The sequence below is a fragment of the Calliphora vicina genome, chromosome 3 (assembly GCF_958450345.1).
Source record: "Calliphora vicina chromosome 3, idCalVici1.1, whole genome shotgun sequence".
NCBI classification, from domain to species: Eukaryota; Metazoa; Arthropoda; class Insecta; order Diptera; family Calliphoridae; genus Calliphora; species Calliphora vicina.
Window position 1 is genome coordinate 128,721,192 of NC_088782.1, and position 17,725 is coordinate 128,738,916.

At 29.6% G+C, this 17,725-nt stretch overlaps 1 protein-coding gene across 1 annotated transcript; it reads left to right on the forward strand.

Annotated features, from left to right (window-relative positions):
* Positions 1 to 14,362: 14,362 nt before the first annotated feature.
* LOC135953228 (somatostatin receptor type 5-like) lies at positions 14,363 to 16,756 on the forward strand. Its single transcript, XM_065503010.1, has one exon. The coding sequence runs from the start codon at positions 14,601 to 14,603 to the stop codon at positions 16,269 to 16,271; it is 1,671 nt and encodes a 556-aa protein (XP_065359082.1). The 5' UTR covers positions 14,363 to 14,600; the 3' UTR covers positions 16,272 to 16,756.
* Positions 16,757 to 17,725: the final 969 nt, after the last annotated feature.

The window sequence follows — 17,725 nt, forward strand, 5'->3', positions numbered from 1 at the left end:
AAACCTGTATTGGCTTTAACTTTTCGTACCAAATAGTCCGAGTACTGAACTAACCGGACTGCTTTCCTACCGAATGTGTTGGGAGCTCTTTTGAAAATGTTTTCTATTTATTGGCTTTAGAAACATCATGTGGACCATTCCTTCTACCTGAACCAGGTTTTCTATCAACGGACAAGTTCTCCCGATACTGTTTAATAACATTGGAATCAGTTTGACGGTAGACAATAGATTGTTCGGTCAACTTTTTGAAGGACCAATTTGGGTTTTGTTGAAAATATTTAATAATTTTAGTACACACTTTTTTCTCGTCACTCATTTTAATCAGATTAACAACATTAAACATAATAACTGACATAATATTCAAATGTAACTTGATCAAAAAATTAAAATAATACTTGGGCTAAAAGTTTTAAGGAAAAACGTGTGTTAAGGTTTTTTCGATCTCACTCCTTATAATACAAGCAATGTTGTTTATAGGTTTAGAACCTTATTATCATACCTATCTTAATTGCCATTAAAAAGTTAGGGCCTAGAAGAAAAAAACTAATTTGTAGCCCTGTGTAATTTAATATGTTAGTTAATCAGGCCCATGGTATCATGGGTTGTATGAGTAATATTTTTTTATAAATATTAATTTTTATTTCTTGCAAAAATACGAATTGAAATATTAAATTTTTGCTGTCTTTTTGAATGTTAAAATTTGCCTTACTCTATTATATTACACTTCACTTGTGGTGAAATATTTGGGTTTATTTAAGCTGCACTTGAGGGAATAATTTTTCATCAAAAAAGGTTAACTCAATTAAAAAGATACTTAGTAAATATAACCTTAATATATTATTAAAAAAAAAGGAAAATGCAATAATGTTTAAAATTTTTATTTGGGTATGCCAGCCAGCACCATGGGGAATACTTAAATTAAGAAAGACAACATCAGTCAGACTTGTAAATAAAACAAAAAACAGACATTTTAAATTTTTATAATATATTTAAATAAAGTTGTAATGTATATAATGCAAGTTTATTTGACCATTTTTTCTCAATTAGGCCATGAACAACAAAAATAAATCAAAATAATCCAACAAAAAAAAAGGAATTAAAGAAAAGGATATAAGCTTGTCAATTTCCAAATAACAAGCCTACAACCGTTCACTGCTCAACCTTTTTTCTACTTGTCAAACTTTACAATTTCCCTTAAAATTTGGTTGTAGTTGTTGATATTCGAATGTGTGTTGTTTAAAATGGTTCTTGTGTTTTATGACATGTGTCATTTATTCAGTTTCAATGTTGCTGAGTTTCCTTTAACAAGTATTTGTCTTTGTCATTGATGTATTTTGTCTAACAAAAATGGTATTGTTAATATGTAACGCTTGAAGGTTTGTACTTTCCCAGATGTTGTTGTGTTTTATGTACATTTATATATAGATGTTTCAATATTTTCTAGGGAAATTACAAGCAATTCATTCAATACAATATGTTGTTTAGGCCATAACCTATGAAATACAGTGGGTGGTAGAATTAAACATGCCCTTATGTTATTATTGTTCATGTGCCAATGTTTTTTACACAAACCAAAAAAAAAAGTATTTTTCAAAATTAAAATCGTAGAAATTTTTTTTGTCCCATTATCGATCTAAATTCCAAATTTATGGTTGCAGGAAAGACGCTTGAAATACCTTTCATTTGATATACATATTGTCTATGTACAGAATTTAATATACGAGATATAGAAAATATGTAAAAAGAAACTATATAGTCGTGGTCTATGCCTATATCTCAGCCAATGATGGACCGATTTTGTTGATTTTCAATAGGAAACAGCTTAGGACCATTAACAACATTCCACCTGAATTTCATCAATTTATGTTTTGTATTGCAGACGTGAGAGTGTTTTACACACACAAACAATATGTTAGATAGAAGCTTTCCATTGAAATAAATTTGAATTAACTATAACTTTAAGCACTTCAATAATTTTCTAGCTCACTGTACTTTTTATGGTTATAAATTACCCAAAAATTGAAATTAATAACCTGTAAAAATGGTTGGTATTACAACAAGTACCCAAGCCATTGATGATATCAATCATGATGATGGGTGTTTATTACAAGTACATTCGTACATTCATCTAGTTTTTTTTTTTTGGAATTTTATATTTTAAAATTGATGGATGGAAAATATTAGCATATGTTTTTAATATTAAGTATTATTTATTATTATTATCATTAGTATTTGCCTAAAAGTTTTGAACTTTAAATAAAAATGGCGAGAGCAAAAAAACGCACACACTTAATGATTAGAGTAAATCTAATAAAAATTTCAAAACACGCGCATAGCAAATAAACATGTTAAGCCCAATGAACTTAAAGGAATTACCATGATTGTTTTTTTTTTTTTTTTGTAGCAAAACTTGGCGCTTTAATCCTAGTGTATGTATTTTTATCCTTTGAAGGCAACAACCAGCACGTGGAGGATTTTAATGGAATAATGTCTGTTTTTTTTTTATTTATTTTTTTTTATTAAAAAAGGTTTTCAGACTTTAAATATTTGCATACAATTACAATAAACATGCAAAGTACAATACTTTGCATTTTTATTATTAATTTGTTAAACAAAATATTGTTTAACTTTTGAATATTGTTTTTATTTGACTTGCTTAACTAGACATATTCATTCGCTGAAATTTTAGAAACATTTTAGAGCAACAAGTGGATTTTTAAAGGTCAATGAAGTCTACAGATTAAATGTTATAAAGGACATATGTGTGTAACCCCCAATTCTGTATAGGATTTCAAATTAACATTTTAAAAATTATATAAATCCCACAGTGGAGGCTATTGCAAATTGTTGCAATAATAAAATATGTAAAGACATAAAGAATAGGTTACATTATATAAGCGGAAATGACTCTATGTTGCAAACTACCCTTGCAAACCTTGCAAAGGCTATATTTTGTTGTTGTTTTAGTGCAAAATATAGCACTTCTTTCTGTTAGACTTGCAACATATGCAAGGTTTGCAGTGATTTCCCCTATTAATGTTTTCTTCTACTTAACTTTAAAACTCGTTAAAGTTTTCCTTGAATGCCACTACACATATATACACTTCAACTTCTAGCATTAACACAAAATTCTTAAAATAATTATCTTACAAAACCATTTATTTGTCTACAAAAAAACAAAAAAAAAAAAACTTCCTCTGCTCAGCCAAAGGATGCAAAGTGCAAAAAGGATGAACTTAACACAAACAAAATCCTTATAAATTTAATAAGAACATTACAAAGTTTTCAATTTGTTTTGGGTTAATAAAATTTTTTTAGCATAATTTTTTAGTTTCTTCTTTACTTAAACAAAATTAAATAAATTCTTGGGAAAAATGATAAATATTGTATAGATATTTTTTAGTAAAAGGAAACTGTTTAAAAGCATTACATCAATTAAAAAGATTAAAGGAATTTAAAGAATAAGTTTGAAAAATACTGAAGTTAATTCAAAATAAACAACTCGCAGTAATGTCGGTAATGGTAATGCCGTAGTCGGTAATGCTGTGACAAAAAATATATCAGAAGATTCAACAAATTTCCTGTTTTGAATCCCTTAATTTGACTATTGAAAAAGTTAACATAAATGTATTATATATCAAATTGCTGGAAATTGTGCCCTCTTTTCAAAAATTTTTCATAATAAGAAACTCATAGAAGACGTTTTTGGTTTTGCTCAAATGCAAATTTTTTATTATGCCATAAATATGTTGTTTGTAAATAGTTTTGAATAAAATTTTACAGATTTTGTTATTGAAAAATCCCTCAATTTCAAAAAAAAAAAAACTTTTTGAAAATCCCAAAAATTTGATTCTTTTGGTATAGTAAGCATATCATACAAGAAGCAAGACGGAAAATTCCCTTTGCCAAAAAACTCAGTTTATATGTGATTAGAGAACATTTGACTTCCATTTTACATTTATCTAATAACTCGGATGGCTCTGGAAGTCTCAGCAACAACAATTTTTAAATTAGGTTTCTTTTATAATATTTCCTATAAAGATACCTTTTAGAGAAATGTAAATAAATATTTTCTGAAAATGCGGGATTTTTTAAAATTTTTATATTTTATTTTGAAACGTACAAATGACTGAAACGACCTATATAACAGCAATGGGTCAAAATTAGGGTATTCAATTAATCGGGTTTCTGATTTAATCGGTTAATCGAGCAAATAATTAATCGAGGTTTAGATTTAATCGGTTAATAATCGGTTAAATTTAAATTATTCGATTAACCGAATAATTTCCATTTTAATTTTAAATTGAAAAGAAAAACAAGAATTTTGTGTATTTATATAAGCATTTTGTTAATAAAAAGAACAAAAACATAAAAAACGAACAAAACATAACATTTCAACAAAACAATAAATAAACATGTGATTTTTTTAGGATTTTAGGGAGATATTCTGAAATAATCTTTTAAAAAAAGAATGTAATTCAAATGATTTTTTTTAGTTTTAAAAAAAGTAAGGCATGATAAAGAATATCCAATTTCTCAGTTATTTTTTTATTTTTTTCTAATCATATAAAATCTTCCATCATACCATGGATTTTTTTAGATTTTAAATACTTTAATACTTTCTTTAAGTTGTGATAAAAGACTCGTTTCAGTAATGTCTTCAGTTTCGTCTATTACCATATCGTCCTCCGACTCATTAGGACAAAAATCATCATAGAACATTCTAGAAATAATGGTCATTTCCAAATTCCTTAGTCAGTTTTCGTACTATACTTAAAAAAACTATTGCTAGAAGGGAATGTTTACGAGTTAAGAAATAAAATTTGTGTGTTTAAAACTATATTTCTATATAAAGTGCAAAAAAGAATACATTTCGGTTAATCGGTTAATCGACACAAATTAATCGGTTTATTCGTTATTTGAAAATCGCCAATTTTGAATTATTCGAACAGTTAACTGTCCAAAATTAATCGGTTAACCGATTAACGGTTAATCGATTGAATACCCTAGTCAAAATAGAGAAAATATTTTTGAATCCGAATTCATTCAACAATTTTTTTACACAAACTATTTTTTTTTTTTTAATTAATTAGTCCACCAAATATGTTTTTGAATTTAAAAAAAAAAATGTTTCCCAAAAATTTTTTTCACCCAAAAATTATTTTAACAAAAATAGTTTTCTATCTTTATTTTAAAGTATACTTTAACTTTCGCATCGCAATAGAGAGTAACCCCCCAGGTTACAATTCAGCTCCTAGTTTAGGTTCCTCTAAGATGTTCAGCAAATTTCCTTTTAGATCTTGATTTAGAATCCGATAAACAAATATTTTTATTTTGTTTATAATTATTTTTGAATGAAATTTTACAGTTTTTTTCAGGTTCTAGTTCAGGTTCCTGTTCCCAAACAAATATTTGACGATAAAGACGTAACCACTAAATAAAATACATTTGAATTCTTTTATTTTTTGGAAAAACATATTTTACTTAGGAAGATTAAAAACAAAAAAATATTTTTATTTTATTTGATGCTGTTTGATCTTACAAAACACTTGTAAGAGTAAACACGTCAAACAAATTTATGCTAAAAAAAGTGGTTACGCTTTTTTTAGCAAATATTTGCCATGTGTGACCCTACCTCAAGATAGAAAAATATATGGCTGACTAATTGTTCTTTAGTTTATGATATCATATAAACAGTCTAGACGAACATGAGAAAAAAAAATGGAAAACCTATAAATTATTATAATTTCCAATTGTTTATTAATAAAACTTTCACTAAATAGCCATTAATTCAATTGCAAAATAAATTTCAATTAATCAATTTAAAAATAATAAATTTTCAATTGTTAAAACAAAAATAAAATCAAACAACAAAGAAAATCATCATTTCATTAAGAGCTTATAAAAACATCAACACAATTCAAACTAAATTTAAAATACAAATAGTGATACGCAATGGAAACAAAACAAACATTAGGATGGAACTAATTATATTAAACAAAATCTAAAATTGTTCTCTGGCCTCTAATGATCAAGTTGTCGAATTTTGCTCAAATCTCTTGCTGCACTTTTCACATGACAGATAACAATTTTAGACTTTTGGAGCATAATATAAGGGAGACCCTAATACACATACTCTCTCACTAAAATGAACAACCACACAGCAACTACAATAACATTAAGAAACATATGTTTTATGCATAATTATGTTGTTGTTTTAATTTTCTATTATTTTTTGTTTGAGCGTAATTATTTTTTTTTATAGCTTATTTTTACTTTTTAGTTGTTTTTTTTCGCTGCCTTTGTAATTTGTTTGTATTAATTGTAGGCGTTTGTGGTTTTTGTTGGTTTTTTTTTTAACTCGTAGCTGTCAATGTTGTTGTTATGTTATTGGTTGAATTTAAATGAAAATTCAATTAGTAAAACATTATTGTTTAATTTAACAAAAATGTGTTTGTGTTGTGTGTAAATGTAACACGTTGTCATGTTATTTATTGTTTTCCTTGATTTTATTTTATTTTATTTTTTTTTTGAATTTCTTTGGTTTTTAAACTTGTAAACTAGGGTCTCCAACAATATTCGGTGCTACCAAGGTCTAAAATTATTTTCCGTTTTCTAAAACCTAAAGTTTTTTAAGTCATAAACCCAATATAACAAAAGGCTGCACAGTGGGGCAGAATAAAATATAAATTTCTAAATGACTGGTCCGATCGGGATAACATTTGACGTGGACGATCGAGTTGAAGTTATTAAAATGCTTCCTAGAAGTGCGGCGCTATGGGGGCTCAAAGTATATATATTTTTGGAAAGCCTTCCGCTAAGTCTTGAAAAAACAAGAAGAAAGTTTAAAATTTTGCCATACCTTGATCCGCTTTTTAAAGTTATAGGTCGTACATTTACACCGAACTCGAATTGTTTTTGTTAGTTATACAACTAAATTACGAATAATATACAACAAATTTCAGAGCAATATCGATTATGGATACAAAAATAAACGATTTTCAATTTAACACGTAAGAGAACCTTCACCAAATTCTACTTCAAAATACAAATTTTAAATATATTTAGGTAAACAAAAGTTATTTTTTTCCCAAAGTTGGTTTTTTAATTTTTGGAAAAACATTTTTTCGAATTGTTTTTTTTTGTTTTTGTTTTAAAATTTTTAAATTTTAAATTTTTTTGAATTTTAATTTTTGGTGAAAAAATTAGTTCGGGTTAAAAATTATTTTTTCCGATTTTGACCCATTGTAGCTCAAACTTACTATGGTCTTATATAAGTCGTTGCAAAGGTCTTTCAAATATCTATCATTAGATATCCATATTGTCTATATTAATGACTTAGTAATCCAGATATAGATCAAAAATAGGTCAAAAATCGAGGTTGTCCTGGTTTTTTCCTCATATCTCAGTAATTTGTGGACCGATTTTGCGGAAACTTCTCGAAAGCATGTCTCACAGAATTATTGAAGATTTGGATCCCGAAGATATCTGGGTTCTTCAGAAAATTGATTTCAATAGACAAACAGACGGACATGGCTTAATAGTCTCCGCTCTCTATAAGGATCCAGAATATATTTACTTAATAGGGTCGGAAAATTAAATTGTGGAAATTAAAAAAACGCAATATACCCTTCTCACGAAAGGTGAAAATTCAAAATAGTAGATTTTTGTTGTTTTTTCTCGAAAATGTGACTTAAGTTTTTTTTTTAATTAAAAAACCTTAGGAATTGCGGGATTCCCTTTGGCCTTTTGACAAGTTTTTTTAATCTTTGTTGTTTAGAATGACAAATTTAAAAAATGTTGAAAATTTCACATTTCACATATTATTATTGAGTTTGTAAAACTAAAATTTGTATCAAAAATTTAATAGGATTGCAAATATTAGGAACAATTTCATCCACATTTATTCCGAACTAATTTTTTTTTGTTTAGACAAGTTATTTTTTGGTCTTACACAAAAAATTTCAAATCAATATCTCAATTAGACTGAAAAATATGCCACTTTAAAACTCCGACATTCAAAAATGACAGATTTATTTCCAAAAAAAAATTGATTTTTAATTTTAAAAAAAAAAATCAAATTGTTGTGAAAAAATATTTGTTTAATAATTTCTTCTGGGTGCTAATAGAAATTTTCCAAGTGATTTGGCATTTAAAATTAAAGGAAAAACACATTGAGGAGTTAAACTATTTCGAAAGAATCTTGTATATGAAGTGTAATGATTAAGAGGCCTCTTGTTCAAACTTGTTCCTTTTGAAACAAACCTGAAGAAAGGAAATTATAAAACTTTATTTCAAACCCACATACAAACAGAGAAGAAAATCACTACCTGCATGTGTATATTAATAAATTCTTGATTAATTCCTTTTCAGTTTTGTTTTCACACATTTTTCATTTGTTCTGTTAGATTTCAACAACTGTATTGTCATTTCAAGAAACTGTATTTTCGATATGTTTAAGTGGTTAAGTGGTTTTTATTTAATTTCCCCCTTTAGAACAGATCTTTTCTTTTGTACATATATCTACATACTTAAGTACATATGTCAATAACACTCGTACATATGCATATAAGAGCTATATATGTATGTAAAAATATGGCACGTATGTATGCTTAGCAGACATGAATTTTATCCCATAAACTTACAACTCTCTCGAACCTTTCAACCACCCATTATTATGCAAATATTGTTTTATCTATTTATACTTCTTAAGAGTAAGTAACCTTCATTATTTCTTTTTTTTCCCCAACAACTTTGACTTTTATATAGAAAATGATGTGCTAACAAAGACGTAGGAATTCATATAAATGTATTCTGGTATTACGTTTGAAGTTTGTTAGGAATGTGTTATAAACCAATTAAAAATGTCAATGTCATTATGAAATGTAATATGTTATCCAGTTAGCAATAATTGGTTTTCATTCAAGGAAGATTTAATTGCCATAAATACAAGAATGTCTTATAAAACAAATTGATTAACTCTATTTAAGAATTTGAACTAAAAGCATTGTCTAGTTCGTGTGTGGATGTGGCTCATCCATTTATGGAGGGAAATAAATTAAAATTTATTTTTTTACATAATGTTTTAGGGACTTAGTCTATTTGGCAAATAAGACATCAATATAGTGAAAGCTACAGAGATACGGAATGAAATGATTGTTTATTTTGAACTGTTGATAGTTTGTGCTGCCATTTGTTTAGAGTTTGTGTAAAAAGCCGATTAATGTTCGGTCTTTCTATGGCTCTCATTGATTTAAAGCAGTGGTTGGCATAAAGAGAACATGGAAAATGAATCATAATTACCTATTACACTATCTTTATCTGTTGTAATCTGTTTGTGAATTGAAATTGATTTAAACTTCTTTAACAATTTTGTTGTTTAGATGTAAATAATGAAAAATAATCGGACTGTGGTGGCTATGAGTGCCGACCACTGAATTTAAGGGAGTTAAAACTAGTTTGCCAAATTATGGTAATAAATATAGAAATACTTGTATACATCAATAGAGTAAGAATTTTGTGTGCTAAAAATGGCTTCATTTTGTTTAAGACAATCTGAAGCAGTAGCTGTCAGCAGTTTAACTAATGTACTTAATTTTTGGTCGACTTTTCAGTATCATATTCGATTTAACTGCTTCTGCAATAAATCCCTATTAAATTTCAAATCTTTGCCAAATATACTGAAAAATTTTATTTGAATTTACTAGAGAATTGCCAATGCTAATAATTTACGAATAATTTGTGTGAGTTATAGCTAAATTTTTGAAGGTAAACTAGAATTTTTTCTTTGGTGAATGATTATCTACTAAGCTTTGACCATATACACATTAACAAACTTCAAAAATGTGCATTAGGCTAGCCCCAAATAAAAAATTATGAATGTTAATAACTAAACTGAAAGTTTAGTTCATTTAACATACAATAATATTTCCAATAAAATTTTTTTTCAAATATTAGCCAATTTTGAGCTAAATCGAAAAAAATAAAAAGATATCGAGGGCTTATATTCAAAACCCTCTATCATTGATTTTCACGAAAATTACTTTTTGATGGCAAAATGTTCAGTAAAACAGCCCTCATCTATGGTTTGAATTTCATAACAAACATATTTGTTTTGCTGTTTTATTTGCAGTTTTGTTATTTCTCTATCATACACAATTAATTTAAGGAGTGAGATCGAAAAATTCTTAACACACGTTTTTCATTACATTTTTTAACCCAAGTATTATTTGAATTTTTTTTTGATCAAGTTACCTTTGAAAAACATGTCAGTTATTATGTGTAATGTCAATTATATTAATTTTTTTGTTAATCTGATTAAAATGAGTGACCAGAAAAAAGTGCGTACTGAAATTATTAAATATTTTCAACAAAACCCAACTTGGTCTTACAAAAAGTTGGCCAAGCATACAAAGGTCTGCCGTCAAACTGTTTCCAATGTTATTAAACAGTACCGGGAGAACTTGTCAGTTGATAGAAAACCTGGTTCAGGTAGAAGGAATGGTCCACATGATGTTTCTAAAGCCAAAAAAATAGAACGCATTTTCAAAAGAGCTCCCAACACATCCGGTAGGAAAGCAGCCCGGTTAGCTCAGTGCTCGGACTATTTGGTACGAAAAGTTAAAGCTAATGCAGGTTTAAAAACATACAAGGCTCAAAAAGTTCCTGACAGGAACGCTACTAAAAATTTAGAGGCCAAAAACAGAGCACGGAAATTGAAGTCAAGTTTTATAAAAAAATATTCTTGCTGCATAATGGATGACGAAACGTATGTTCTGGCAGATTTTTCGCAACTTCCAGGTCAAAAATTTTATGTTGCTGATGCTCGAGGGAATGTTGAAGAAAAGTTTAGGACCCAAAAGCAGACAAAATTTCCCAGAAAGTTCTTGGTATGGCAAGCAATATGCAGTTGCGGCAAAAGAAGCCACTCATTTGTTACAACGGGCTCTATAAATACCGAAATTTACATCAAGGAATGTTTACAAAAAAGGCTGCTTCCATTCATAAGACTTCATAATGTGTCCACTTATTTTTGGCCTGACTTGGCATCCTGTCACTATGGCAAACAAGCCCTTGAGTGGTACAAGAACAATAATGTGGTATTTGTACCAAGAGAGGCAAATCCTCCAAACTGCCCGGAGCTAAGGCCAGTGGAGAGATATTGGGCTCTTGTTAAAAGAGAATTGAAGAGTACAAAAAAGGTGTCCAAAAGTGTGGTAGATTTTAAACGGAGATGGACTACATGTTCGAGCAAAGTGACAGAAAGCACTATAAAAACGTTAATGGAAGGGTTTCCGAAAAAGGTTCAAAATTTCATCACTAGTGATTAAAACTATAAAAATAATTTTTTTTGTAAATTGTAATAATAATTTCAATCAAATAAAAAAAAAATTAAAGCTGTAAGTTTAGTGGTTTCTTTTTTATAAACATATATGTATGTTAAGAATTTTTCGATCTCACTCCTTATATGCATGCAAAACCCTCTTCTATCTCTTCAAAAAATTTATTTTAAAAATTGTTTGAGAATAATTTCTTCTTGCAATACTTGTTTTCTTAGGCCTAACTTTTATGATTCCACAGACATCAGAAAGGATCAGATGAAAATTTTTATGACTTTTAGCGTGCAATACAAAGATATACAATTTCTAACACACTCTAATTTTAGTTAACTTTCTGGGCCATCGTAATGCTTACATATGTGTCCATTCCAGTTACGATTATTTTCTGCCTGAGTTGTTATTGAATTGCCTGGTTCTTAATGTTTGTAATACAAAGTATTATGAATGAATACACTATGTGAGTTTTATACACAAAGTACGATTGCTAATGATAAAAGCATCATTATTTACTACTTGAAAGAATGTTCGTATCTGTTAATGGCCAATGGAATCCACACAGACATAGTTTATTAAATGTATAGTAGTGTATACCATTACCCTGCAGATCATGGTACCAGAACGCGACAAAAAAAATATAACTCGTTTTCGACTGCATCTAGAAAAATGTAAAAATAATCGAATTACAAAATAGTTTTAAAACTAAAGAACTACGTGACTTTCAGTTGATAGTTGTTATGTTGAAATATTTGCATTAGTTATTTTTATTACAGCATCTAGTACGATTCAGCACGCGACATATTTTCCGATATGTTTGTAATAAGGATTATTTAAAGTAATTTCTACAAATGTTTAATTTTTTTTAAATCTTTTATTAACATTTATTTTTGCCAATTACCAAAGTTCTTTATGCCTGCTTCATCGCAATATTGTTTATACTTTACTTTAAATTTGTTCCCAAGTACTGCACTAATGCTTCCCCTACATCTTTCATTAAATATCCTTACATCTTAAAACAACAAATCTGATTTTGAAAAAGAAACACGATTGCGAACGTGACACACTTTAAAAATCAACATTGGTACATGAACAAAATTAAATGAAAAATTTACCTTTAATTGAGATTTCTTTGGCTTTTTGTCATATTTTTGTATTAATTTGTTGTTGATAGTATGATTTTAAAAGATTTGTGCATTTTGTTTAAGAATTTGATAACTGAGCTCTGCGTTGAGTAGTTGAAAGTTTCAGAAAAATGTTATTACCCAATAGAGTTGTTGACATACTCAAATAAAGAGTAAAAATGCTATTGTGTAAGTGAGAGCCAGAATATTAACACTTTAACTCACTATTTGTTAGTGAAAGTTTTTATTGGCATCTTATAATTAAACAAGAGTATTATACCAAAATCTTTTAGTTTGATTCAAAATTATCTTCTTAAATAACTTTCAAATTTGTTAGGACTTATCCACCCAAAGAGCTAAAAGGTTTCAGTAAAGCAAAAGTACTAAACATTGAAAAGGTTTCTTAACTGTTGCAGATATGTGTGTTAGAATTTTCCTACAATGTTTATTGATGTTTAACTGCCTGCAGTTATGACACCAAGGCAACTAGAAATGCAAAAATTTCATATATATTTATAAGATTTAGCTATAACGAGAAAAATGCTTAAATAAATTTCTGCACAGATGTTTAAAATTAACAAAAAATAGCTCGAAACTATATAAAACATAACGTTTGCTAAATAGCTTTGTTAAAACTCATAAAATTGCTGAGGGAATGCTATTGAAATAGTAATCTATTATGTAGATATAAACAGTAGAAATGAAATGAAATGCTTAAAACCATTGCATATGTTTAAGGCGCATAGAATAATATAGCAGCATAGCAGGGTGCAACACATTCATTGTGTTACTTGTAGAACTGCTTTGTTTAATATAGTTTTCTATTTATCATTAAATTGCTTGGCCATTAATAATAATGCCAAGAAGCCATGGCATTCCATAGCATTTCAATCTGTTGTAGTTTCTGTGCACTCTCTCATTGCTTATTTTTGTTAATACTGTGTTGTATCATGCTACTTTTAATGTCCCAGAATCTTTGTTCATTTTCATTATTTTTTTGCATCTTGTTAATATTAATTGCAATAGTTTTGACTTCATTTCGACATAAAGAAACAAACAAATGAGCATAGCAAAAACAAAAACAAAAAGTTGAAGGCTAAAACTCTTTTGACATAAAGCAGAGGGAAAGTAAATAAAGGTTAATTGAAAAGTTTCCACTTAAAAAGAGGGTAGGGAGCGGAGAGAATGAGGATGAGGCAAGGTATACGAGTACTTTAAATTACTTTTTAAATTAAAATTTGAAAAGAAATATTTTTTGGCAGTTATTAAATTTATAAGAGGGCTATACTTAAACTTCAAAATGTTTTCAAAAGCAATTACAAAAATTGAGCTTAAATCTGTACGTTAAATACTTTGATGTGTTACGCGGTTGTTAAACAGCAACAGCAGTAAAAGCATCCCTTATCGTTTAGGGAAGGAGGGGCAGATTTAAAATAAATCCTTATCTTTAAAAAGAAATTTTGTTTTTTTTTGTCTTATCGTTCCTTTTTAGTTAGTGCCTTTGGTGGCTTTCAGTGGCAGCTACTTAAAAACCTCTTATTAGGTCAAAAATGTTTTTAATTTTACTTAGTTATTAGTTGAATGATGTGCTGTAAGTGTATAGTAGGGTGCTGTTGCTAAGATCTGCAAATTTTTTTAAACAAAAACTCAAAATTTAAAATAAATTCGATTTTGCTCAAATTTTTGGTAATTAGATGGCGCAGAACAATGTGAGCAGACCTTGGAACCATCGAAAATCCTAAAACCGCAATTTAAAAACCACCCTAATGCATAGTATAAGTTTAACAACAAGTATTGGTGGTTTTTCTTTTCACTGTGAAATATTTCCTAAAACTTTTTTTTTGCACAAATTTTTTTATTACAATTTTCTTTTTTTTCTTTTATTTCTTTCTACATTTACAGATTTTGTTCGTTTTGTGCGAAAATGTGGTCATTATTGCCAAGCATTTCATACAACTGGCCAACATGTATACTAAATAATACTTAAAAGATTTCAACAAGACGCAGAGGACGAAGGACGTCGCTCAAATTCTAAAAAAAGATAACCAGCAGTAAGCTATAACTTGTAGCTGTGGCTGCAGCTTAATGCCAACACGTTTCCAGCGTAACTACACATTTGAAACGCCAAAGAAAAAGAAAAAAAATGAAATATTTTTTAAATATTTTACTAATGAGCTTAATACCTACATTGAGTGTACAACTTACATACCAGCAGACGCCAGCAGAATTAGATAACTTAGCAGCAGCAGCGGGAGGAGGAGGAGCAGGCGATTACCTAATGGATACAAAAACTGAAGACAATTTTTTGGATGTGCCCTCAAAAGTTAATGCTCTGTCGGCCGTACTGGAGGACCAATTAAAGCCCACCTTAAAACTGTATGAATTTGATGCTGCAAAGTTCTATCGCCAACTAAATGCCACCATGTTTGGCGGTGATGCTGATGACTTCAATTTCTCCCTGCCAAATTCTTCGTATGATGAGTATGACAATGATTATGGCTGCACCTCAGGCCAACATACCATAATTAATCTAATAACCATGATTTTGTACTCTTTGGTGTGCATTATAGGTTTGTTTGGCAACACTTTAGTTATTTATGTAGTTTTGAGGTTTTCCAAAATGCAGACGGTAACAAACATTTACATTTTAAATCTGGCCATAGCTGATGAGTGTTTCCTTATTGGCATACCCTTTCTATTGTACACCATGCAAATTGGCAGCTTTCAATTTGGAGAGTATGCCTGCAAGGCTTATATGGTGAGTACTTCAATAACCCAGTTTACTTCTTCCATATTCCTGCTCATCATGTCCGCCGATCGCTATATAGCTGTGTGTCATCCCATCTCTTCGCCACGCTATCGCACGCCCTTGGTTTCGAAAATGGTTTCGGGTTTTGCCTGGTTGACCTCAGTGCTCTTAATGTTGCCCGTGATATTGTTCGCCAATACGGTGGAGAATGGCGAGCATATATCGTGCAACATTAAGTGGCCGGAAGCTCAGAATACCCAATCGGGTACCACATTTATACTGTACTCATTGGCATTGGGTTTCGCTACCCCTCTTATATTCATTTTAGGCTTCTATTGCTTGGTCATACGTAAACTGCATACAGTTGGCCCCAAGCACAAGTCCAAAGAGAAGAAGAGGTCACATCGGAAAGTCACCAAACTGGTCCTAACAGTGATTACAGTATACATTCTATGTTGGTTACCCTATTGGATATCCCAGGTAGCTTTGATAACATCGTCACCCGGCAATTGTGCTTCACGCTTGGAAATAACTATTTTCCTATTTGTGGGTTGTTTGGGTTACTCCAACTCAGCCATGAATCCCGTACTCTATGCCTTTCTAAGTGATAATTTCAAAAAGTCATTTATGAAAGCCTGCACCTGTGCAGCGCGCAAAGATGTCAATGCCCAGCTGCAACTGGAAAACAGTCTATTCCCCAAATTTAACAAATCCCGGCCCACAGAAAAACTACTCTCGAATAATAAAAACAAACAGAAAAATTCAATTCTAAATAGAAAAAATAATAAAGCCAAAAATATGGTAAGCTCCTCGGCTGCCACCACTTGCACCACCAACACTACCACCCTAGAGGCCGGCAATAATATTGCCATTTGTCCTTCCACACAAATGAAACATTTGTTGCAAAATCCCAACACTCAGGCCTCTACATCCTCCAATCATCATACACCCTCAGCCCAGCTTATAGCCATACAGGGCGCTATTACGGAAAACTCCAATTTAGAAAGTTCTTCCGATTGTTCAGATACTCAGACTAAACCACCGGTTTTGCACACCGATTTATAAGAGAGAAAGTATAAGAGATTAAAAGCTAAAGAATGCATAGTTGTTTTGCAGCATCATCAACAATCTAATCAATTATAGTAGTAGAACTTTGAAATCCAATAAACTAATTTAAATTTAGATAGAATTTTAGAAATTGAGAAATCATAAGTATTAATTAAACAGAGTAAAAGAAATTTATACACAAACTTGATATTAAAATGAAAAAAAGCAAAAAAATCAAATGCAAATTCAAAAGAAAAACTAAACATTTTGTATAAGAAAAAGCTTGAAATTTTTTTTATTGAACAAAAATACTCTCCCCCACCCCCCCAAATAGCAAAAAAGGTCCAATATAAAAGAATTTACTAAATAACCAACATATAAAAGGAATTTTGAACAAAGTTGAACATTTAATAGATAAAAATCGTTTATATTTAAATGGTTGTATTACAGAAATCAATATAAAGTAAGGTTTTAACAAGTTCCTAGAGTACAGTGGCGAATAAAAGTAATTAAATTAACAAGTGACTTGGTTAGGCAATATTCTATAGCAAAGTATCTAATGCAAACAATATTGTATAGAAAAGTATGTAGTGTAGACACTATTCTATATAAAATTGTCTAGTGTAGACACTATTCTATATAAATGTGTCTAGTGTAGACACTATTCTATATAAAAGTGTCTAGTGTAGACACTATTCAATATAAAAGTATCTAGTGTAGACACTATACTATAGAAAAGTATCTAGTGTAGACACTATTCTATAGAAAAGTATCTAGTGTAGACACTATTCTATAGAAAAGTATCTAGTGTAGACACTATTCTATAGAAAAGTATCTAGTGTAGACACTATTCTATAGAAAAGTGTCTAGTGTATCTAGTGTAGACACTATTCTATAGAAAAGTGTCTAGTGCTAGTGACACTATTCTATAGAAAAGTGTCTAGTGCTAGTGACACTATTCTATAGAAAAGTGTCTAGTGCTAGTGACACTATTCTATAGAAAAGTGTCTAGTGCTAGTGACACTATTCTATAGAAAAGTGTCTAGTGCTAGTGACACTATTCTATAGAAAAGTGTCTAGTGCTAGTGACACTATTCTATAGAAAAGTGTCTAGTGCTAGTGACACTATTCTATAGAAAAGTGTCTAGTGCTAGTGACACTATTCTATAGAAAAGTGTCTAGTGCTAGTGACACTATTCTATAGAAAAGTGTCTAGTGCTAGTGACACTATTCTATAGAAAAGTGTCTAGTGCTAGTGACACTATTCTATAGAAAAGTGTCTAGTGCTAGTGACACTATTCTATAGAAAAGTGTCTAGTGCTAGTGACACTATTCTATAGAAAAGTGCCTAGTGCTAGTGACACTATTCTATAGAAAAGTGTCTAGTGCTAGTGACACTATTCTATAGAAAAGTGCCTAGTGTAGACACTATTCTATTGAAAAGTGTCTAGTTTAGACTATTCTATAGAAAA

Bases quoted from the DNA above. Each gene is read 5' to 3' on its own strand.
- LOC135953228 (XM_065503010.1), top strand. From the start codon at position 14,601: ATGAAATATTTTTTAAATATTTTACTAATGAGCTTAATACCTACATTG.